The 24,043-nt window shown below is 42.3% G+C and overlaps 1 protein-coding gene across 3 annotated transcripts in view; it reads left to right on the top strand.

The window, feature by feature from the left end:
- Positions 1 to 24,043, top strand: part of cntln (centlein, centrosomal protein) — an 83,718-nt gene that overhangs the window by 50,004 nt on the left and 9,671 nt on the right. For all 3 annotated transcript variants that reach the window (XR_006824740.1, XM_046046894.1, XM_046046895.1), the window contains 9 exons: positions 538 to 619; positions 970 to 1,247; positions 5,041 to 5,271; positions 6,646 to 6,743; positions 9,452 to 9,578; positions 9,900 to 10,037; positions 10,713 to 10,898; positions 15,911 to 16,108; positions 21,433 to 21,507. Coding sequence is in view for 2 of the 3 variants with exons in the window: in XM_046046894.1 (XP_045902850.1) it covers positions 538 to 619; positions 970 to 1,247; positions 5,041 to 5,271; positions 6,646 to 6,743; positions 9,452 to 9,578; positions 9,900 to 10,037; positions 10,713 to 10,898; positions 15,911 to 16,108; positions 21,433 to 21,507 (1,413 nt within the window). In the remaining variant the exon portion in view is untranslated. The remainder of the gene's footprint in view (positions 1 to 537; positions 620 to 969; positions 1,248 to 5,040; positions 5,272 to 6,645; positions 6,744 to 9,451; positions 9,579 to 9,899; positions 10,038 to 10,712; positions 10,899 to 15,910; positions 16,109 to 21,432; positions 21,508 to 24,043) is intronic.

The raw sequence follows: 24,043 nt of genomic DNA, 5'->3' as shown, positions 1-24,043 counted from the left end.
CCTCTCCTCTCGGCAAGGCACCGTGTGATCAAACCTGGCACTGATCAAATCCTACCTTACTCCATATACAAAGGAAACCGGCAGAGAAGAAGGAGGGGTGTGGTGGTGGGGGTCTTCTTTGATGTCGCTACAAACGCTGGTGCAGTTGGGAGGTGTCACACATACATACATACACACGCACGCACGCGCGTACACACTTATGAGTGCAAATGACTATACACACTCACACACGCGCACACACACGTCATACTGTAGGAGTGAACCAGGGCTTTCAGACAGTGATTGAACAAAGGCGGCATTTGCAAGCATCTGTCAGAAGTAATATCCGGGCTGAGCATGTTCACGTTGAAGTCGGTTGAACACGCTCAGGTGAATTATTAAAGCACAGGGTGATTTGTCTTGTCGCGATAAACTGAGTACACCCTGTGATCATTGTGTCATTATGAGCTGCATTTCAGGAAGCACAACATGTCAACCGGCTGTGTTACATTTAACAGCTGCTTTTCATCTCTGCCTCCGACTTTTCTGTTCTTTCAGCCCTACAGGTGTTCACTTATCTCAAACGCAGAGGCAGCTGCAGCACAGTCTCACCGAAAACAACCTGATGTTCTGGCCCAAGGTAGCATAAGTTTTCCTTTTTCACACCCATGCAAAACTACAAAAATCTAATCGACTATTAATTGAAGCAGAAAGAACACTCAATGTATGTACATGCTGTCGATCGGAAACAAGCACTTTTGGGTTTTTTTTTTGTTTATTTGTTTGTTTTTTCAGAACTTGACACTCCTGAATTGGTTATAAATGGAAAGTGTTAATCCTTCAAGTTGTTAAATATATCACAGTTTTCACTTGTGCATACACAAAGGCACTTTACATACACCTGTTAACTCCCAGCAGTAGCTTCTAAATAGGGATTTGTTCTTTGCACTTGTCAACTCTGAGGTGCCTGCGTGTACTTCCTCCTGTTAGACGATGAACAGCATGAGCCCTGGGAGCGAGGGACGAGAGGAGAGAAGAGGAGGAGGAGGTGGTGGAGGAGGAAGAGGATGCTAATGAAGACCCAGCGCTGCTCCTCCTCTTCCCTGCAGCAGCGCGTTGAGTCCCTACAGCGTCACATTGACATACTGCGAAGTGCCAGGAAAGATGCTGTGCTTTCAGCCAGAGAGCTGCACAGGACCAACGAGAAGATCACGGCACAGCTCAACTCCCTCACTGAGAAACTCTGCAGCAGCAAGCAGCTCACACAGGTAACTCGGGGAAAAAACAGGGAGATGCGTAAAAGGGGAGATCCAGTTGTAAGTGTTGGGAAGTTTCAAATTTTTCTGTCTTTGTATTTCTTCTTGTGGTTCTTTTGTATTTTCTGGGGGCTGAGAATGCAGCAGTATCAGGTCCTGTGCCCTTATCATGCTTAATAAGTGTGGCTGACAGGCCTAGCCTCGCCTGTGGAGGTCAGCACCCCGGAGCAGAAGAGAGGAGGAGAATCTCTCTCTGTCTCTCTCTCTCTCTCTCTCTCTCTCTCTCTCTCTCTCTCTCTCTCTCTTTCTGTCTCTGACTCTGCTGTTGTCTCGTCCCACTGAATGTTTCAACAAGCCAGTTCTCTACAACAATCTGTGTCACTAGCAGTAGAGTCCACTGCCACACATTCATTTAGTTATTTAGTACCTGCCTCCGGTAGGAAACTCTTAGACTTGGTATAGACTATAAATAAAACACCAAGCACTTTTGCCCTAAACAGGATCTTTCCTGTCAGCGCCTCCTTGCACACACCAACATATGGACACACACATACATTGACACACAATAAACACACACCAACTCCTAGATAGACACAATCGTTAATCTGACAGGCAGGAGACTTCTTTTGGTGAATTCAGACATAGTAGCAGCCAGCAAGGGCCCGCTGGACCCCTGATTAGGTGCATGTGTCTGTATATTTACTGTGTAGAATGGTACAGATACACTATATTAGGCTTGTACACACAGGCCAGGGCACAGCCCTCGCAGTGTTGCTACCTAGGAAGTGGCCCTTGTGCTCCCACTCAGGCATCTGATTGCTGAGGCCCAACGAGATCTTAGACTCATACACAGCAGTGGAGGCACACAAGTATGCACACATATACACAAGCACACACAGTTGCGTGAATGAGTGGACAGAGGGAATTGTTGTCTTCCTGTTTGTTTCCTCTTTCCTCCTGCAGTATTAATGCCACTCCACCAGAGAAAGTTGGAGCCGACTGACTGGCCAAAGCCAGGTTTTGTTGCCCTCTCTGTAAAGGGCAAGAGGTGATGAACTTTGGGCTTGTTCCAGCCGGTCCTGGCCAACTCTCCAACTAAAACTCTCTGCCTGTAATTGGCTTAGGACAGCCTCCACAGGGGCCATCATGTGAGAAGTAGCATGGCAGTTTCACAGAGACTTGTTTGTGTTGCTGTGTCTCCTGATCCTTCGGCGTTCTGTCCTTCCCTTGATGCTTCCTTCCTTATCTCCTTCCATCATTAAGTCTTATTTTCCTTTGCCTTCCTTACATCCTTTCTTTCTTGTATGTTCCTTTTTTTAATTCCCCTTCCTTCTGTTCTATTTTCTTAATGTCTGAATAACTGCATTTAATAGCTGCTAATAAACAATGTTTTGCTGCTCTCAAATCTGGAACTTGAGAGAGGAATAGACCTGCAGTGCTGCACCCAGCTCTCCACATCCCAACATAAGGGGAACATGTATTAAACACATACTGTATATGAAAAGGTTAAACAGCATGGTGACACGCAGTCTATCCCTACAGATGTCTTTATTAGCAACAGAATGTAACCCTAACTCCCTGACCTGCAATGCAGAAATGTGTGAATAATATGTTTCTTTCCAACATACTAATCTTAAAGGATGATATTTATTTATTACAATTTGGGTTGTTTATGATGACTTTGCACTCATCAAAGTAATTGCGGAGATGTGGTAATATGGCCATATCACTGCAACAAGGTTCAGTGTGGCAAATAATAAGAGCAGTCAGGCGATCAAACACAGATTATCGAAACAGTTTTATTTGGAGGTAAATCTGAAAGCGAGTGACATCACAATTTCTGTAATGATCCCTCATTGCACAGCAAAACTTTGTGCACTCACAACGATGGCAAGTGCTGTAGGATAAGGTTTAACTAAGAAATTCTCAGTCTGTGAGCAGCAATGGATGTATACTAAGTTTACCTTCGTGTTCTCTTTGAACCTGACCAGCTGTGTTTTTTACCCCATGTGACTTTGGCAACTATTCCTAGATCTAAATGTTATCATGAGTGATAGAAATAATGGCCAAAAACTACAAAAATAGGACTCGAGGTAAAAAACTAGAGTTATCCCTTAAGGTGCCATAAGAAGCTTAAAAAAACTCAGGTGACAGGTGAAGCACACCCTCCTAATTCTACCAAGTCTAGCACTTGACAAATTGTGCTAGCCATGCGTATCATCCAAGTACAGGATCATTTGGTTGCTTGGATTATCTACCTCACTCAGTCATTACTTCCCCGTTTACTTCACTATTCCAGTGCACTGTGACATCGCCTCCTGAATTTACCAGCCTTATCTCTTTACATGTGGAGTGTCCTACCCTCCTCTAACATGTAAGGGGCTGGGATTATCACTGGGATTAGGGGGTGCAACAGACAAACTGACTGAACCTAAAAAGCTCCAGATATTATTTGAATTTTAATGATAGTTGTACTACAAATCACATTAAAAGTCTGGCCACTTGTACAGTAAGACATAACATTGGTGTTTTGTGAGACCACTTCTCAGATGGGAGTGAGAGAGGTGTCCTCTCTTCCAGACTAATGGACCACCAGTATATCAGTCCATGTCAGTGTCATCTCTCACCAGAGCTTAAAATGGCCTGCGAAATCAAAGCTTGTCTTACAGGAAGTGTCATCAATGCCACTCTTAATTCGTGCTCCACTGCAGCCATGGCCTCACAGTTCATTCTCTCACTCTCACTCTCTCTATCGCTCTCTCTCTCTCTCTCTTTCACCCTCCCTGGGGATATGGCATGTACGTCTTCAACAGGGCAGAGGAAACCTAAAACAAGAGGGATTCTATTAAAAGGTGTCAGCCAGCAACCAGATATCAATAACCTCCATGTATGCAGAGCAGAGCGCAAACCCCTGGGAATCTGCGGTTTCACTTTGGTGTGTGTGTGTGTGTGTGTGTGTGTGTGTGTGTGTCCCAGCATTTACCCCATGTGCGCAGCATACATCTTCATGTATCATGTCTCTTGTTTGTGCTATTAAGCATTCTTGATGTTTGAAATGACACCACATCAGCTAATTTCGGCAGTATTGAACCAAACGTACAGAGAGATGTGTTTCTGCCCCATATTATCTTAATAATCAGATAAGGACCTGTTTTGAGCTCCACCGCACACATGTGGTTAAAAGTGTTCACCTCGGATGCTTATGTTTAGAATCATTGATACATTGTACATGATCATTTAGTGCCATTATTGTTCATCACTCTAAACCCAACCGCTCACCAAATGCTGAACTCCCTCTGTCCCAAAGTGCTCTCTGATTCTGCAGGATGGCTTTATTATGCATGCCCATCACAGTGAGAATTAGGCCCTATTGACCAGGCAATCTCCTAATTAGCATAAAAAAGGAGATTTATCACAGCTGAGATATTAAAGCAGAGCCCACAGCTCTCCCGTGGCTAATGTGTACAGTATTTCCAACATATTGTTTTTAATTTGTCTCTGCATTTATCATATTCATGCAATGTGAATTTAGTATAAAGACTTTTTTAAGAGTTTTTTTTTTTTTTTTCTTACAACAGTTATACTTTTTGCATCGTAAAGCAGAGAAAGCTGGGTTTTGTTTTGACTCAATGTAAGTTTATGTACAGTAGCAGTATATTGTATCTACCATAACTTTTTAACTTTCGCCTTCCTATAACAAAAATGTAGGGCGCCTTTAATAACAGTAGGCAAAACTTTTGTTTTTAGTTGTAGTATCATCAGCAGTAGCCTAGCCCACCAATTCTGTCTGTCGATCAATCTGCAGAAGCTGACCTCTGACCTGGCTGGTACTGAGCAGCAGAAAAAGGTTCTGGAGATGGAGCTGGAGCAGTGGAGGCGGATCACGTTCCCCCAGCAGACTGCACCAACACCACCAGAACCAACAGCACCAGTAAATGCAGAGTGCTCCTGCCAGGGCAAGACCATGCCCGCCCCAGCTAATCCTGCCCCCCAGGCCCTGGGGGCTGAAGTCAAACAACTTCAAGCCAAACTTAAGGTTAATGGTTATAAGTTGCGAGTAGAACTTTGGGGTTAATGAATTGCCCTCATGCTTTGTCTTATTGTGCACGCCTTATTAGATAAATCTCTTAATAGGATGATGGTGTTACAGATTGCTTTCATTTCCAATTTTGTGCACTATGAAGCTTGAATGGATAATACCATCAATAACAAGGAAAATTTTGAGAGTATTAATGCTGTTTGGCTCCAAAAATATTTGCCAAAACCCTTTTATGGTTTATGGACAAAAGGAAGAAAATATAGTTTATGAATTTTGATTATGAGTTTCAATTTCCTTTTGGTTGCTTTTTTTGCTACTTATTTTGGAATACACTTGCATATATGTTTTCTGGTATTTTATCAAACATCGACATTTCTGAGTCATTTTAACATCTCACTGATTTAGAATAGAATAAATAAATAGATTTACAGCCTGCAGTCCTTGAGGACTTCAAAAACTAAAAGAAAGTCTGTCATGGTTTTACTTTCAAATCATGTGGCGTAAAACAAACCAACAAATGCCTACCTTTCAATTTACACTCAACATCACCTGAAATTGCATGTGATTTCGACATGAATTAGCATTTCTTATCATTTGATCTTATTACGGGGCACCTGTCAAAAACATGAGAAATGGGGAATAGCTGTAGAGACGTGCCTGACATCATAGGGAATAAGGTGTGAGTGGTACCACGGTATTATCACCCTCTCCACAGCCAGCTCGTCAGTGTCACCGAGCAGATTGCGGCTGTCGTTACACACAGCCGAGGAAGTCATGTGAGGTGACAGCAAAAGGGAGAGGCGATGGATACACTGTGGGGGTGCGTGCACTGAGTTAGCGCATTGTCAAAAGCTTGCACTGCTACAGTTTCCACAGGAGACATGGGCCCCTTTAAACCAAAGTGAACATGCACGTTCAAATATCCATCAGTCTTGTGATCAGAAGCCGACCTGTCACCATGAGCCATATGTCTTAATGTGTTGTAATGCAGAGATATAAGAGATGAAAACAACAAGATTTAAAAGGCATTTAAATAATATTAACAAAGATTATATTCACAAAGTGTTTACTCCTGGATCTTTAAAATCTGTTGGGGGAAAAAATATATATATCACAAATTAAAATATATTCAATTATATAAGTCTATAAATTGTTATTTTTCCTAATTACTCCTCTTATCTCATCCAATTTGAAAAATACAGCTTTCCTCTTAACCTCTTTTAGCACCTTCCACCCTCCCGCTGTAACACATAATGAGGAGGCATGCTGTGCCTGACCTGTCATCAGCCGCGTCGTGAAAACCTCCCCCACCCCCTATCACACACACTGAAACACATTAACAAACACACGCACTGTGTGCTCTCCCCCCAGAGTGCAAGTGCTGAGGTCACAAGGCAGGTGGCAGCCAACAAAGCCCTGCGAGGCCAAATCCAGGAGAAGGAGGACAAGCTCCGCCAGCTGCAGGACAAGTTAGTTTCACACCTTTAGCTTCATTAGTAGTAGTTCTTTCTCTTTCTACTTTACTTTTTTCCCCTTCTGCATCCCTCTCTTTTTCTTTGTCTCTCTTTCTCCCTGTGATTCTGTCTGCATGTTTGCACATTCTCTGCAGCTCTCATCTGTAGTGTTTGATTCCACCATGTGGCAGCACTCCGTCTGCTGCACTGCACTTAGGCATGCCTCTCCTCTAAATGAATCATTTGTGATATTATGCATGTTCTCATAAGCGAGTGAATAAAAACTAATTAGCGTGCATGCACATGTGTGCATGTGGGTGTCTTGTGTGTCATGTAGTGTGGTGTTGCTTATGTGGGTAGCTGATGTGGACTGCTGATCAAAGCAGTGTATTGATTGTTTGTGTGCCGCAGGAGGGACCACATTGGCCCATGACACTAAAACCCACACAGCATCACTCTGGCCTGTGGGCCACAAGTCCTAATGAGTTACATGGTTCACCTTCTGTAGCACTCGCTGCATTGCATAGTCAGAATTTATAACTACAAACAATTTACTTAGGCAAGCTGTTGAGATTTGAACAGTGTTGTGAAAAGCATATATCATCATTCTGCGTAAGGATATTTGAACTGAGAGAAAGGTACAAAGAACAACTTGGATTTCCTCCCTCTCGTTCTCTTTGTCTAGTATGCCATGTCCTCTGCCTGCCATTCTCAATAATGCATCCAGGGCATGTGTACAATCACAGTGGGTATGTGTTTGTGTGTGACCAAAGCACAGCGGATCACAGCCAGACAGAGTGAACATCCCTCAGCTGAGTTTCCACGACAGCCTCAGCCTTTCCTCAGGCTCTTGTCACACACTCACTCACACACGCACACACGCAAGCATGTAACTCGCCATCTCTTCTAGCCTATCTCTCCATTTGCCTCCATGGAGGGACCCCTTCTCAGAATGAAAGACATGTCTAGACGTCTCTGAAATATACATCTCAGCACACACACAGGGAGGTTGCTTCGCCTTAAAGAAGAGAAGGGGGGAAAAAAGAAATGAATTTCAAAGTATACCGGCATGTCCTCAGTCAATATCCGGCACTATGGCCCTGCCTTATTTATGAAGCTGCTTCTTTCATCTTTAGCCCTGTTGTCTATCAGCCACATGAAACGTCCACCCACACTTCATTCTTAACAACATACACAAAAATGTGCACTCTCTCTCTTGCACACACATACTTCAGACCACTGACTGTTATCATTACAATACACGCATGTTTGATGAACAATATTGCCAACAAGCGCTGAACAAAGGGAACAACCGTGTGAGTGATTGGGATATAGTTTGAGGCTCTCTTTCCACTAACACTCATAAATAGAGATCACATAGTCCGGCAGAAGCCCCATATATCCTTCATTCTTTTTTATCCTCTATTCTTTTTGGGTTGCAGAAGAAGAGAACATCTAAAATAAATGTTGTCGATCTAATTGCCATTAGCATTGGGGCAGAGGGAGCTGCTGGGGCTCTTATTGCTGCTCTCCATCTTTAAGTCAACACCAGACAGTCATCTGAAAGGTTCAATATGGGTTTTCTCATTAATGGCCAAATCCATGGGGTAACCAGCCAGCGCGACTTCCCCCCAAAGACCCCAGGCTAGACTCCTCTCTCATTTAATTTAATGTCACTCCAATAGGACAAGCTCACATTTATTTAGCCAGTCTGCCCGCAGGCATTCATCCACCTAGGGAGACAGGGACATTTACTTATACGATAGGATTTGCTTTAGTGTTGCGTCATCTGTTTATTTAAAACACACAAGCCATGATGCGTGTGGGAGCGAAGAGATCCTCTACATCTTTGAAATAAAAAAACCCGGCAAAACCCATTTTAATTAACTGCATCCTTATGATCTTTATTCTATTTGTTCTAATTCCCCAAGGTATAGAAAAACCATGAAAATTGCCTCATATTTGCCTTTTTTGAAAACAGAATAAAACATTCTAACATACTGAGCACATTTAATGCAAGGCCTCACTATAATATGGCTGTGCAGAATGCTAGAATATTAAACATGTCAATACAGCAAGTTATCGAAATAGGAAGTGACATGTGGTGCATGTTTGCACTAGTGAAGACATGAATAGCTTACAATACAGTCATCTTGCCTCTCTTTGGGGAAGTATTATCAGCACAGCACGCAAACAAACAACATTTTTTAAAGCGTATTCCCTTCATAATCAGTCTTTCCAAAGCCAAGTCCCCCTGCTGACGTGTTTTTTTATGTGTCTGGTGTAATGCTGAGCTGAAAATAATAAACATTTAAATATTGATTACAGTCTTTCAAGTAGTGTCACTGCTGATACAAAATGTCGTTTGTCATTGGACTCCCCAGTCACACTTAGTGTGGCATTCCCCGCCAGAGCACTTGTTCTAATATATGCCAGTTAGAATTATATATGCATCCTTATTCCCCCCCGCGCCCCTCCACTTACCCAAACAGCATGCCCGTGTATTTAGTTGTCATAATGAGCTGTCATGCCTGATGCAGTGCATGGGGACACTGTGCCTGCCAGCTTTGTGCGTGTGTGTCTCTGTGTCTTGTCTGTTTGTTCTGCCATGTAGATGCGCTCTGTGAGTGTTTGCCTGAATGTGAATAACTGTGTAGAATGCATACCTGTTTATGCTTTATATTCGTGTGTTTTTGTGTGTGCGCCTTTATGCATGATTCCAGGACGAGCCACGCTGAGCGAGATGTGAACATGAAAAGGAAGCTAGTGGAGGACTTGAAGACGAGACTGAAGTTCCTGCAGGAGATGGAGAAAAGTTACCGTGGACAGGTGGAGGAGCTGGAGAAGAAGGTGCACACAACACATCACAGCTGACACCACCGTCATTGTTCTCTAATTAGTTTGATGTTCCTTGGAAGAATGACGTGAAATTAGCTACTTGCAGTGCTCAGCATTTCTTATACCCCAGATATTATCTGCCCTTGATGACTAAAAAGGAAATAAACACATTTTAGTTACTGTTGCATTACCTTATAGAATAAATAGATTTACTTCATTGATTTGAAGGAAACCAGATGGATATATGACTTGAGATCCTCCATCACAACTGAACTGCGGTGTCCCCACACCAGCTTAATTTTTACCTTCCTGTTTCCCCTTTGCTCTCTACAGGTGAAGACTTTATCAGAGGAGGCCGCCAACAGGAAGGCCCTCATTGAATCTTTAAAGAGGAGACTGAATGTTGCAACCACAGAGAAAAGCCAATATGAGGCCTCATGTGCAAAACTAAAGGAGGATCTGGAAAAAAGGGTAGGATACTAGAGTTTCTTGAGTTCTCACTAGATCTGTATTATATGGAACAGTTTAGATGTATTGGAATTTTTGAAGTTTCAGAAGTTTTGTTATGTGCTTCAGCACTTTGGACTGTGATCCTATCAGATATCAGTTTAGCCGTACATAAATAGTAGACCGAAAAGAAAGGTTTCAGCATTGGAGAAAAGTAACTTCCATTCATCAATCTTTACATAGATTACATTTTCAGTAATCTTCCTACGTATAGTGAATATAGAACGGTTCAGACCTTTGGACTTTTTAATGTTTGTTATACAACTTTTATTCACAGGGGATTAAAGAAGCCTTTTTGAGACAGAAAAAGACTAAAATTTCAAAGTACAAAAATCAACAAACCTGATTCCAAGTTGTAAACAATGATTAGATAGCATTTTAAGGTTCAAGGTGGGTTAAATACTTTTGATAGGCACCTTATGTTAAATTATACATTTTTGATACAAGATTATCTTTAAGCTGCTTTGAGCCCAATTATTCTCTTGTCCCTAGATTAGTCATCAAAGTCAGAAATGTGCGAATTCTGCAATTACTAATTACCACAAATGTTTCACAGGCATATGCAGACTCTACAACAAAATAAGAGTGGTTGCGTTCAGCTGACCAGTTTTGTCTATGAATGCTATGTTTCTTTTATAGGAGCAGCGCATGCATGCCTTGCAGGCTCGTGTGGGGGCCAGTGAGCAGGCTTTGGCTGCACTGGAACAGACAGCCACTGAGCAAATGGAGGGGTTGACCCAGCAGAGCGCCCATGCTTTGGAGAGGCTTCAGAGACAGCTAGGCCAGGCTTACTCCCAGCTGGAGCAGCTTCATTCTTTCATCAAGGTACTGCGCTAAAGTGGAAAGGGATCAAAGGCCATGAGTCCAGAGTTTGTCTAGTCAAATCATCTCACTTGTATCAAACAAGTATGGTGTGGTGTGCCTGCAAGTTCTTCACTTATGAATTCTAATGATATTCCATGGGTGTACCACCTAAAAGGTTAGGTGTAGGGGTCTGTTGCATTGTTAAATTGGCAAAAGTTGAAGCATGCTGACACTAACTTTGCATAGAAACATGGATTGCAGGAACAGCCAGCCTCATGTAATCCTGTGTGGTGTTTTGTTGTTGGACTTTTGTGCTAATTAATAATTAACACCATGTTGAATCCTAAGATAAAATTGGTGTAAGAGTGTACCTGGTACCAGAACACAATAGACCAAAGATCGACGAACAACTGAACAACTCAGATCTGCAGTTGTATGTCTTGGATGCTCAAGCGTAAAGCGCAGCATAGCTGTCAAATGATCAAGTCAGTACCTCTTGGAAAGAAGCAAAAAATGTGAAGATCAACAAGGAGTCTTTTGCCATTTATGTTGCCATTGCCTAGCAGCGGTGATTGCAGCATCTATGAATGCAGAAGCAATAACTTGCGTGTGGGAGAAACTGGGGTCTGCCATGGAGAAGACTTCCGAATGGCCTCTGAGAGGTTCTGGCAAACTATCAAACAACATAGTTCTTTTTGTCAGAGGCCACTCAGGTAGTCAGAAAGATCTGCAGTGGCGTGTTGCCATGCTGAACATTCTGGATAGTGTTGGGCTGTCTTTGTTGACATGTCTCTTCAATGTTACATGGAGGTCCGTAGCAATCCAACCTATGTATTTTATGCTCTTAGAAGGCTTATCACAGTGTCTCTTAGGATGTCTTGTGGGATGTCTTCAGGAGAAGAGAGTGTTCGGTTTGATGACCTCAGGATTGCATCACTGCTTTTTACAGATTACGCAGTTCTGTTTGCTTCAGTAGACGGTGAGCTTCAGCACAGTTTGCAGGCAAGTGTACAAAGGTTAGGGTGAGAGTCAGTACCTGTAAGAGTGCGGTAATGGTTCAGTGGATTGTCCCTTTATGCCTTGGTGCGAGTTGCTCCCCCTAGTGTTGTTGAATAGAGGGAAATGGATTGCTTCATAATTTGCCTCTCATTCACCCAAAGCTCTTAATTTACCTGTCAATCAACATTGCAGCCCCATGATGTCTAGGTAGTGATCAAAAGAACAACAGCTGCTGATTTGATTACCAGAGGGATATCCAGAAGGACCCCAGAGCAGAACCATTCCTCCTTCACATTGAAAGGAACCAGTTGATAGGGTAGAGGCATCTGATCAGGATGTCAGCTTGATGCCTCCTTGCGGACGTATTCAGGGAATGTCCAACTGGGAGGAAACCCAGACCCCAAATACACTGGAGAGATTACACATCCCACCTAGCCTGGGCAAGCCCCAGGATCCCCCAGGACCTTTGTGGAAAGACATCAGCACTACCTTGCTTCGCCTGCAGCCACCACAAGTGGGTGTCAGAAGGTGGATGGATGGAATTGTAACAAAGTGTGTATGTGCCACTATGCATTTGCACTTTCTTCCAATTTATAGGTATATGCAGACCACCATTGTGAGAATACTGTGTGCCCAACGGGAATGGGCATTATTGTCTTTGTTTAGGCCTAATCCATCACCTTGAGGTGTGTTTGTGTGTGTGTCTGGCAGAGACTGATAAAGACTGTCCATCAACTCTGTTCAGCTGACACCTGTCTATCAAAGAAGGAAAGGGTTTGGCAGAGATAGATAGTAATGGCAGTGTATTTGCACACACACATAAATCAAGTGGCAGATTATGGACACACTTTAGTGGCAAGTCTCCGTTGCTTTTGTCCTCACAAGCCAGAAATACTAGAAATTACTGAAACTGTTCTTGTCCTGGTATTGCTCACTTGCAACTGAGGAGAATTGATGTGTTTTATCTTCTACTTCCTTTTCCAACTTTTGATTTCTTTTTCATAACCAAGCCTTTAGCCTTGCCCCCCCCGCACATACACATTTATATAGTAAAGAAGACACACATTCATGCAATCTACATGTAACCTAAAAATAGAAGATGCATTACGAGTGAAAGGAGTGTATGGACATGCATAGAAATACAGTTCACGCTTGTGTAACTCCTCTCCTCCATTCCCATAACCCTAGCTGGTGGGGCCATTGTGGTGTTGTTGAGGATTCACATCATTGTTTGTCTCCCCCTGGCTCCTGTGATTCCCTATAAGAACACCAAGCCCTTTGATTGGACTGCCTGACGTCCGGAGGAGATTTACTCTTGTCATGTATTGATCAGGACTGGAGGGCTGTGTGTGTGTGTCTGTGTGTGTGTGTGTGTGTGTGTGTGTCTGTGTCTGTGTCTGTGTCTGTTTGTGTCTTTATGAGCTTGTTTTTGTTCTTTGTGCTGTGTGTGTGTGTGTGTGTGTGTGTGTGTGTGTGTGTGTGTGTGTGAGTGTGTATTTGTGTGCGGAGATTTTTCTTTATTGTGTGCCAGCAAACCCTTTTGGCCCCTGCACATGCCTGAGGCTGTAAGCACTGCTGTTGAACTGCTAAACAGTGGCCCTGCATGTAGTGACTACTCCACAACACACACACACACACTCTCACACCCACCGAAGGTAGTTCTCTTGTAAAGAATATTTTGGCTTGTCATCCCTGCTGAAAAGTACAAGATTGTGCAGAGTTTGGAATAATCTTTTTTTCTGAATACAAATGTAAGAGTATTTTTGTAATTACTTGTAATTACTCTAGCTTACTACTCTAGTCTTGCTTATGAAGTACCCTACAACAATGATGTAACAACACATTGACCTATGATTATCTTACAGTGTATGTCTTTTATATACCTGTCCTGAGAAAGGTGCTTACGTAATTACACATCTTACTCAAGTTTGTTTGTAGGATATATGAACAACAATAAACAGCTTCTTTTTTTTGCATCAGTGCCTGCATAATCTATGAAAATGAGAGCATTTTTTTCTCCCGCTCTTTATGTTTTTGAATGGCCCTTTATGTCCTCATGTGTGTGAAGAGGTTCAGAGGTAGCTAGTTATTAAAGAGGATATCTTTTTGCTGCTCATTTGATCCCCATCTCTATGCCCTAATCCTCGTCATGTCTAAATTGCCCCCCTGGCAATGGTGATTGTGGTACTAGCCAGGCTAAGAGCTCCTCACAAACACACACAGACACATGTATGTACACACTCACTTTCCGTGTATGTATTTGAATAGTGCGTGCGTGCGTGCGTGCGTGCGTGCGTGCGTGCGTGCGTACGTGCGTGCGTGCGTGAATGCGTGAATGCTTGCATATATCCCTCCCACCCTTTGTCTTTCCCAGGGCTGAGAATGAGTGATAAATTCACCCCTTAATTTCTTCCTGGATAATTCCACATGCAGGGTTTAGGTCAATTGAATGTAACCCTTGACTAGCGACAGTGAATATCTATTAGGCTGTAAATAAAAGAATAGGATCTCTGACTGTTTGTTAATTGGCCGTGTATTCCTTAAGGGTAAACGCAGATCTCAGATCACCAAAAAGAGCTAAAGCTGCATGGAGAACAAAGGTTATGATTTACTCTCACTTTTCTGCTTTACACCTACTTGGATGTAGGAGGCCATCTATGAAACTGGATTTGAAATGTAACATTTTATTTAATTAAACTGGCCACACTTCTGTTATCTAGAAGAAGCAAGTCAAAAGCATCTGGACTTGAATGACTGAGAATCTCTATAGACAATTCACACTTTTCTTGTTTTATAGTTTACAGTTTGTATTAGACTTGAGATCGGGAGTTGTTTGCTCTGCGAGTCAATTTAAATAAAGAGTTGTTTTTCTATTTTATTATTTTAATCTGTATGGGATTTGTTTAGCGTGATCCTGTTGGTTTTCTTAGATGTCTCCTCTGAATTGCTGAATGTCTGAGCTCTCCTTGTGTTTTATTTATTTATTTTGTTATTTAATGTTACTAATAGACAAATAGCAACACTCCACGTACTCCAGCTGCAAGCATCCACTCACTCACTCACTCAGCACTGTGAGAAGCACCACTGGCTTTGTAAACTGCACCTGGTCCACCTGTGTGAAGTGGAGATGTTTGCCGCTATTCAACACTGTTCGTGTCTGATTACCTTTGTAACTGTAATGCTCTTGAGTGTTTTTGTATGTTTGTATTGTATATGTTTTTGTATGTGTGTACACGCTGTACTTCTCGCTTGCCTGGTTATATTGTGTACTGTCCAAGAGCAAGTTTTTCTACTTTGTTTTTGTTTTTGTGTACTGCGAGTTCTCCAGTCTCTAGCTTTCCCCTCATCTGACCATCTATTCCAAGGTCAGCTTTTCAGCAGGCTTACAAGGGAATGATACAGAAGATTATTGCCTCGATCAATAAGCTCAAAATGAAGCAAAGGGGAGTTTACTTTATTGACTTTCCCGTGTACAGTGGCAGTTTTAACATTTAATTGTCTCTCTGTATTTAGAGCAAACTCCCATTTAGTGCCCGACAACTGTGCCATCCCAGGCCTTCCTCGTCTCGCTTGCCATTCACTCGGGCACCATTTAAAACAGCCCCTCATAGCTTAATTATTAACAGTGTTATGCTGCCCTGTTGTACTGTGAGACATTCGGAAAGCAAATAAATAAATGAATGGCTGTATTTTCAGAAGCTCTCTGTCTTTCTCTCTCTGATGCATGATTCTCTGTCTGTGGAGATTTTAGCAAAACTTGGGGTGCGTTTGGTATCAAAGCTGTGTTCCCTCAGCTTTCAATCGACAGGGCAACAAACCCTCAGGTCCACATTCCTACAAGGGAGCTTGAGGCGAAACCGAAGAGAATCTGAGTGTGTCAAACTCAATATTCCTCCATAATGTACTAGGCCTCTCTGGCGCATGCTTGATCAATTTCATTTATTCATCTGCCAGGCAGAGCTATCCCTCTTGTTTTTCTATATCCATTTCATCATCCTCTTCTTTTTATATTCCTTCTTCTCCTCCCCCTTCAGGCCCTGGCCAGTGAAATACTTTTAGACGTTCAAGAGGTCAAGCAGCAGCTGATGAAGAGGAGGAGGTTAAGGCAGGCCAACGCTGTGGCAGCAAAGGGCGGCCTCTCAGCCAAGTCTATGATCAAAGCCAAGTCCATTGCTGCCTCCATCCTCAATATGTCAGAGAATGATCTTGCGGACATTATGGACACTGACCAGGTAAGGCCAAGGGACGGCGGGTCAACATTTCATACAAACACTAACTTGAGGATCTATATCGGGTCTAGATTGTGATCTGAGCATTTAACATACCTATAATAGATTTTCTGTGCTGTAAAATTTCGAAACATCCTAAAAGTTTTCAGGGGTTTTTGCTTAGTGATTGCACCATAGGAGGAAAGACATATCATCAATATCAACTTGTAATTTTGGGTATTTTCTATTGTCAATTGAGACTAAATGAATTGCAAGGAGTTACTGTAACTTTGGCCTATCCTCTTGAGACAGATACTCTGACAGATATGAAGAAATAGAGGTCTTCTGTTCTTAGTTCATTTCACCTTATCTAACAGTATTTAGCCTTGCTGGAAATATCAGCTTCTGTCTGACTTTCTCTTATTGATGGTTAGATAGATTTTGGCAAGTAAGCAAGGTTGAACACTAAGAAAAGGTGAATCACACAGTTGGGAAGTGCAATAGAGAAGGATGTGGCTTCATGTTTAAAGCGGTGTTCTTGCTCTTGACAAGATCAAAAACACCTGCAGCACCTGTCAACTTGATATAAGATTTAATATGGCACAAGTTGAGTAAGTACAACTCTTTTCTTACTGCTGAAAGCAGTCATTGAGCTAAAAACCTTTGCTATTGACTGTTACCCACGTGCAAAAGTCTGAGTTTCACTTTCTTTTCCAACTTGGTGGGTCCTTTCTCTACCATAGATCATACCCAGCCATGTCATCAATTAGCAACATCATGTTACAATCAACCTCCCATCCCTGGGGACTTACTCCCATCTATCACAAGATGAGAGAGGGCGCACCAGACACTTACTCACACTTGAAACCAATTTTAGCCCTTTGCAGCCCAGCTCCACCCAGGAGATGACAGGAAAGAGTTTCTCACTAGACGAAAAGTCCCCCTCATCAGAGCTGAAAACCCTGTGGGTAAAATCACTCTCTTCTCCTCACCACTTGATTTCTCTGTCGTATTAATGGTGCTTAATGGCGGGCTGCGTGGTGGCTTATCGTGGTGGGTGTGTTTTTCCTGTTTTGTTAATTGAACATTCATAGATCACAGAGCTGCTGAGAATGCGTGTACCCACCAGAGAATTGTAAATATTGTGTCACGTAGTGAGGTGAACAGATTACGTATGATTATGTGTTACTGAGGGTAATTTTGAATACTGGAAATAGATCCCAAGAGAAATGGTTTTGTGCGTGCATGTGCCCGTGTGTTTAGGTGACAGAGAAACAAGGGCTATTTTACATGTGCACTAATTGAAACATCTGCTGGACACATTAAAATATCTGTAAGGTAGTGTGTGTGTGTCTATGTGTTGATAATAGTCTGCTTGGGGTTGGAGCTAACTCAAATCAAGTGGTCCCCACTTAAACCAGCCTGAACTTAAGTATGCTTTAGCTGTGCTGACAAAGCCTAACTAGTTGTGAGCATTTAAAATTGTACAGTATAATACAACCATCCACATTCTGAACTGAGGCTGGTTTGTGACACAATGTTGAAAATTATTTAAAATTTTGTTACAGAGCTGAAGTTTCATGAAACTTGTTTCAGAATTGTGATTTCTTTTCCCCCTCACTCCAAAAAAATCTATGGCGCTTTTGCAAGACCTTTGTAGATTGTAGATGTTTTTCTTTGGACTTGAGGACGTGACATGAGGTTATCAAGATGTCCCAGCAGTCATCAACAAGTCCAACACATAGCATGTGTATTTATTTATTCACTTGGTTGTGCGATACTAGTGTGCTGAATGAGCGCTCAGGGCTCACTGGGATTGCTTTTACTTTTCAGTTTTACTTTTAAATGAGAATACTCCATAGCCAACATAGCTACTTTTCTTTAGTTTGGCAGATTCAACAATATTACTTTGCTTTGAAATCAATGCGCTTTTGAATTTCAGGCAAATCAGAATTTCTGAAAGAATTATTCCTGGTTGTGGTTGTATTTCTGGAGAATGCTGGGAACATATGACCTTTGTGTAATGACCACCATCGTTTCCAAAAGCTACATATTTTCTTTTCTCCAGAGCATTAGTCTTGGTTTGTTAATTTGTCCCTGCAAAAAGATCTGAGCTTTTGCTTGAGGTGTTTTACTGAACAGAAATACGGCTGTGAAGAACTATTTGTGCAGCTGGTTCTGTAGTTATAGAAATCATAACGCAGAGACCACCCTTGTTTTCAGCTATTTTATGGGAAAGGGGAATTAGTTGGGGGGTTTTTTATATTTGTAATTTATTAATTAATTTTCAAAGCATTTAAAAGTCATACAGAAACTTACAGCTGCTTCCTTACACATAAACAAACACCCACAAAATCAATGTTATGTGTGTACATAGATGCTAAGAAGGTGTTTAAGTGTGCTCACACATAACTGCTCCACACATGCTTACGCACATGTATCATGCTGCACACTGTTATTTGCCTCCATCCTTTCCATAGCGTGCAACAGAGGACCAGAGAGGGCAGAGCAGCTCCAGGCTCCCTGGGCAACTTGTTGTGGAGTTAATGATCCAGATGTAATAAGGCTGTAATTGCCAGGCCAGTTTGTTTTGCATCTAATGTTTGATGGAGGGTCAGTGCTTTGTTATATATCTACCAAGGGTGGACGAGCACACTTACTCTCATGCACATAGACGGTTTCACACACCGTGTTCACGCCTGTGGGAGGCTTAAAGGCAGTAGTCACAAGAAGGCCCCCTTCTCTCACCCTCTTTTTTTCTCTCTTACTCATATAACCACACACACCCTTGGTCCTTACCTACTTTTAATTTACTCTGTGCACCAATAAGGCATACACTGAAATTAGCCTAGATCACTGCTATCACCAAGGATCACACAAGCTACGTTCACACTGCAGACCTCAGTTAATGCTCAATTCCACTTTATTGCCCAGATTGACTGTTCACATTATTTTTTAAATGTGGCCCATAAAAGCCATGAAATTGAACCAGATGCGCAAAAGCATAATACGACGTCACACGGAGCATGCTGTCGTATGGAAGTAGACAAGGGGGCCACAGAAATAGGGTCTACAGTTTTATTTTTATTTTTAATTTGATTTCAGGTGGAAGAAAGGGAATTTGTGCGCAAATGATACCGAGGACGACTACCTCCATCGCTGCCATCCTTCACGTTTACATATACCGTGGCTCCCGCCAGCACAGAGTTATGACAGCAGTCGCTCTAGAGTGATGTCAGAGTCGCATGAATTCCAATCTGACTGTCCAGACTGAGGTCGCATTTCAAAAAATCTGACCTGTACCTGATTTGAACCACACATGAAAATGGCCCATATCCGAACTGGATAAGATCAGATTTCTTGTGACTTGGGCTGTTCACGCTGTCTCAAATCAGATTTGGGACACTTTGAACACAGCCATAGAGGTTACCAGGAAGCTGGGGAACGCCAGGGAGAAACACATGCTTAATCCAAATGTCAACACTCCATACCTGGGGACTGGGCCCTTGCAGACTTTTATCATACATGCAGTGACACTCACACACTCACACACCTAGAATGAAATACTTCATGTCATCAGGTCAAGGTTTTAAGGATGGGCTGGCCTGGCCTACAAGGGGAATGAGGTGGACATCACACCTCACTCATTGACATGTATATGACCCATGCCAAAATCTTAACAGCCCCAGCCCGCTCACTGAGTATCTTTCTGAATTGTTCTGAATTTTGTCCAGATAAAAGGGAATGGGTGCTTCTCAGAAATTGTAGCACACTGCTTTGTTAAAGTACAAAGTTAAAAAATCCTTTATTATTGTGGCTGTGGCTATTGTGATTTAAAAACAAGACCAACGCACATCAAAAGAAGTAGTGCAAGTACAGTACAGAAGGATTTTCTTTTATGGTACTGAATTTTCTTCACATTTGAGAATTAATGCGACATGTGTGCAGTCAGCTGGTTTAGATAAAATAGTATAAATCATATAATGATTGATATGCACTGTAACACTTACCATTATTTTCTCAGCTGAAGGTCTAGGGCCCTATGAAATCGCAGACGGAATTTGACAGTAACAATTGATTTTCCTATGCATTGTAAACATTTTTGCCCACAGAAGACGCACTAGCAAGAGTTCATCACTTCAGCAAACTTATACAGTGTGTTAGCATATGGAGGATATAAAGTAATAACCTATTTTACAGCAGACAATTCACACTACATGTATTGCAACAATGCATTCATTGTGAATTGTCCCTTATTAAATATTATTATAGTAATTTAATATTCTACTGTTGCAATACGTTTATTGTGACTGTTCCCCATAAATAATTGCACTTACATTTGAATATTTCTATATGCATACATGCAGGAGATATCAAATTCATTGATATCGATTCAATTTGTATTATTTTGTTATTGAATTGTTGAAATTATATTCATCCACTACATGATAACACACTCTTTGTGATGGTGAAATGTGTTTAAATTGTAAAACACAGAATTCCGAAATATTTAAATGGAAAGCTGAAACAGAATTTGGGAAAAAATTAAACAGAATCTAGCAAAACAGATTTCATAGGGCCCTAAAGTTCCTCAAAAAAACATAGGTGGTTAGATTTTTTCGTAGTTCGACGAAGGCCTACATTTGTCTTTCTGACTCACATTAAAATTGCTATTAATATTAAATATTGGGTGATCTTCAGAGCGTACTCTGGTGAAGTCAGCACTCAAAGCGGGTTAATCAAAGTTCACATAAAGTCTGCATGAGCCCCCTTGTGGACTGCCACCCCAGACTTCACAGGACTGCTCCCTTTAGGTCCACCAGTCTACAAGCACAGGGACATTTAGATTCATCAACACACACACACCTTTTCTTCCTCCTGCCCTCTACCTCCCAAGGCCCATCACATCATTTGGAGCACCTGGGGGTTGAAGTGAAGAGGTAACACATTAGTGCTGAGGTGTACATGGCCACACAGTCACTCTTCTCCCTGTTCATTAGCAGTAACAAGGCTACCACTCTGTTAGGTCTTTATACATGAGTAGCATACCTTTCCACTGAGTCTCCAGAGAGCTTCTTCAGGGTCCTGGATCCTACAGTTCTACCCTCAAGCAGGAGAGTCATTGAGGTCAATGTTGAGATACAGTGGCTGGTTCTGTCTAGAAACATCAAACATCAATCTCTGGTCTGATCCCCTTGAAGTTTTGCACATTGTATGCACAGGCAAAACACTCTTTTGGATTTGTTGAAGGTATTCTCTCTAAACATCGGCATGATTTTTGTCACAGTGTGTATCCCTCGGTCTCCATCTTGTCATTAAAATGTGTGCATTTGCTGGTGTGCTTGCAGGGGACACAGGCCCGATCAGAGAGTCCAGGAGACCAGGAGTGGCTGGACCACCTCAGCCACATCCTCCAGCAGAAGGTCAGACTGCAATAATGATCACACAATGCTCATACGGAGAAGTCCTGTGCAAGCTATTAGCAGCTTCCCCCCATAGTAAAATAGTTTTTCAGCCTAGCACAGCTCAGTTGAGATTTATAGTTAGATTTGTAGAACTGTTGTCTTTCTTTTTAAAGCTGTTGGTAACAAAAATGAATTGATATGAAACAGAGTGCTACTTTCAAATTCTCAAAAATGTGCAAATAAAACTTGCACTGCTTTCATTTGCTTAAAATTTTAATTACAAGTAGGACCACGATCTGTAAGTAAAATGGATAATTGATTATTGCTCCATCATTATTTTGTTATTTTCTCTGTTACTCACTTAGCATCAGTGACAAAGGGAAGGTTGAACTGATGGGGAGTTTCTCTTATCTGTTTTACAAATGGCGAGATGTTTGCATTTATTTCTGAAAACGCAGTGTATTGTTGAAAGTAGTTATTATTAGTAAAAGTGTGTTTTACAGAGCAATACCTTTTAAAGGGGATGCATTGTGATATGTACATTTGTTGGATAATTTAGTTTAGTAATAATCCACTTTAAGTTACAGTTCCATTTAGTTATACTATACTATAATCTAACCACAAATAACTAAATTACCCAGAGGTCTCTTACTTTCTTTCTTTTTTTTCAAGCTTGATCTCTTAGTGATTGCATTTCTATAATGTTTAGAAATTTTTTCTAGATACCTCTCATACCAAATACTTTAGCCTAAAATTTGGTCACCAGTTTTACCCAAATACAGTAAATGGAGGATGATTTTTAATTCCACCCCAATGTGTCATGCTCCAGGCTCTGAATGAAAACAATAATGCAAAAGATAAAACAAAGAAAACCAGCTTGTGTGTGTGTGTGTGTGTGCGCAGCCACTCATCTGTGAGTGCTCTGCTGGAGCTTTACTCGAGTGCTGTCAACGTCTGCTTGCTGTGATATGTGTATGATTGAGAGTGTCGAGTGTGTGTATGTGTGTCTTGTCTGTGTTCTTGTCAGCGGCTGCCGCAGGCACTCATGCGTCGCCTCCGCACCACGACACACACCAGACACTGTTCTCTTGTTCCCCAGATCTTCTTCTGACCTTTCCACCTTCCTCTTCCCCTCCCACACTAACACACACGCGCACACACACATAACACTCTACTGAATCCATGTTTTTCCCTTCTAGCTGGACAGCTCTCAGTCCCTCTTCTCTGTCTCTCTCTCTGCCATCCTCCACTGTCCTGCATATCTCTCTCTCTCTCTCTCTCTCTCTCGCTCTCTCTCTCGCTCGCTCGCTCTCTCTCTCTCTCGCTCTCTCTCTCGCTCTCTCTCTCTCTCTCTCACACTCAGACCCCGAGGCAGCTTGTTAGTGGGGAACTAAATATTGATTTGGCGGGCCTGTCGATGCCGGGAGAATGAGCTAGTGTCCACCAGAGACCTCGGCACCGGCAGCCTGCTATCGACGTTTTCCGTGGGCAGAACAGGGTGGGGGGGGTGGGCTGTAGCTAGTGTGTGGAGTGGAGGAGGAGATGAGCAGAGTATGACAAGGCTGAGACTTGCCCCTAGGTCCCTGTGGGGACCACTGGGACCACAGCAGTCATCCCCCCTCACTGCAACAGACTTTTTCTATCCCCTTTCAAGTCGATCTGGTTCTGTTTTTTGTTTATTTATTTATTTCAGATTTTTCCCTCTCCCTCTATCCTGCGGCCTTCTCTATTCAGGTTTTTAAAACCATACTGTCGTATCAAGGGGACCCCAGACTGTGTTTGTGTGTGTTTGAGTGTCTCATATTTCTCTTTTTTTCTGAAGGGCAGGTGTGATGCCTTTCAGGTGGTCAATTAAGGTAGATCTCCTAATTTCGCACTATAATAATGTCCCTGTACTACACACATTTTCTTAGTTAGGGAATATACTTCAAGAACTCTCATACTTTACTCCCTCTGCCTTTCTGCTCTCTGTCATAGCTTATGAAAGGCTCACCAAGCAGAACATCTGTGAAGTGGAATGGCCTGGCCTGTCACCCTGCCTGTGACACTAATAACACACTCCCCTAATAGTGATATGATCTTACCCACGAGTTGCACTCGCACACTTGTTATATATCGAATAAAAAGACAGAGACAGAAATAGACCCGGTGAAAAGAAAGATGAGAGCGAGATCCATGTTCTTAACTGGCTGGCTGTCACTGAAAGAGAACGAGGATGTGTCCATCTATGTGTGTATGTCTGGGTATGTGTACATATCCGTGAGTGCGTGTGCACGACAGCCTCATCTTGTCACTGTCAGTGCCTAATGGAGCTGCCAGTGGGACAGCACTTTATTATCTCAGTGGCCCTGTCAATAGCAAACCCATCACTCACTCTCTCTCTCTCTCTCTCTCTCTCTCTCTCTCTCTCTCTCTGTGCATTTGTGTGTGTGTGTGTGTGCCTCCTTGTGTGTATGTGTGCAGATGTAGAGGAGTGTAAGAATGGTATGTATGTGTGTATCTGTGTCTCTGTGTGTGGGCCATTGTTCACCATCACTGTCATGCGCTGCCACAT

This window comes from Micropterus dolomieu, linkage group LG04 (genome assembly GCF_021292245.1).
Source record: "Micropterus dolomieu isolate WLL.071019.BEF.003 ecotype Adirondacks linkage group LG04, ASM2129224v1, whole genome shotgun sequence".
NCBI lineage: Eukaryota > Metazoa > Chordata > Actinopteri > Centrarchiformes > Centrarchidae > Micropterus > Micropterus dolomieu.
Note: the sequence above shows the minus strand (reverse complement) of the source record. Positions and strands in the feature narration are given on the sequence as shown.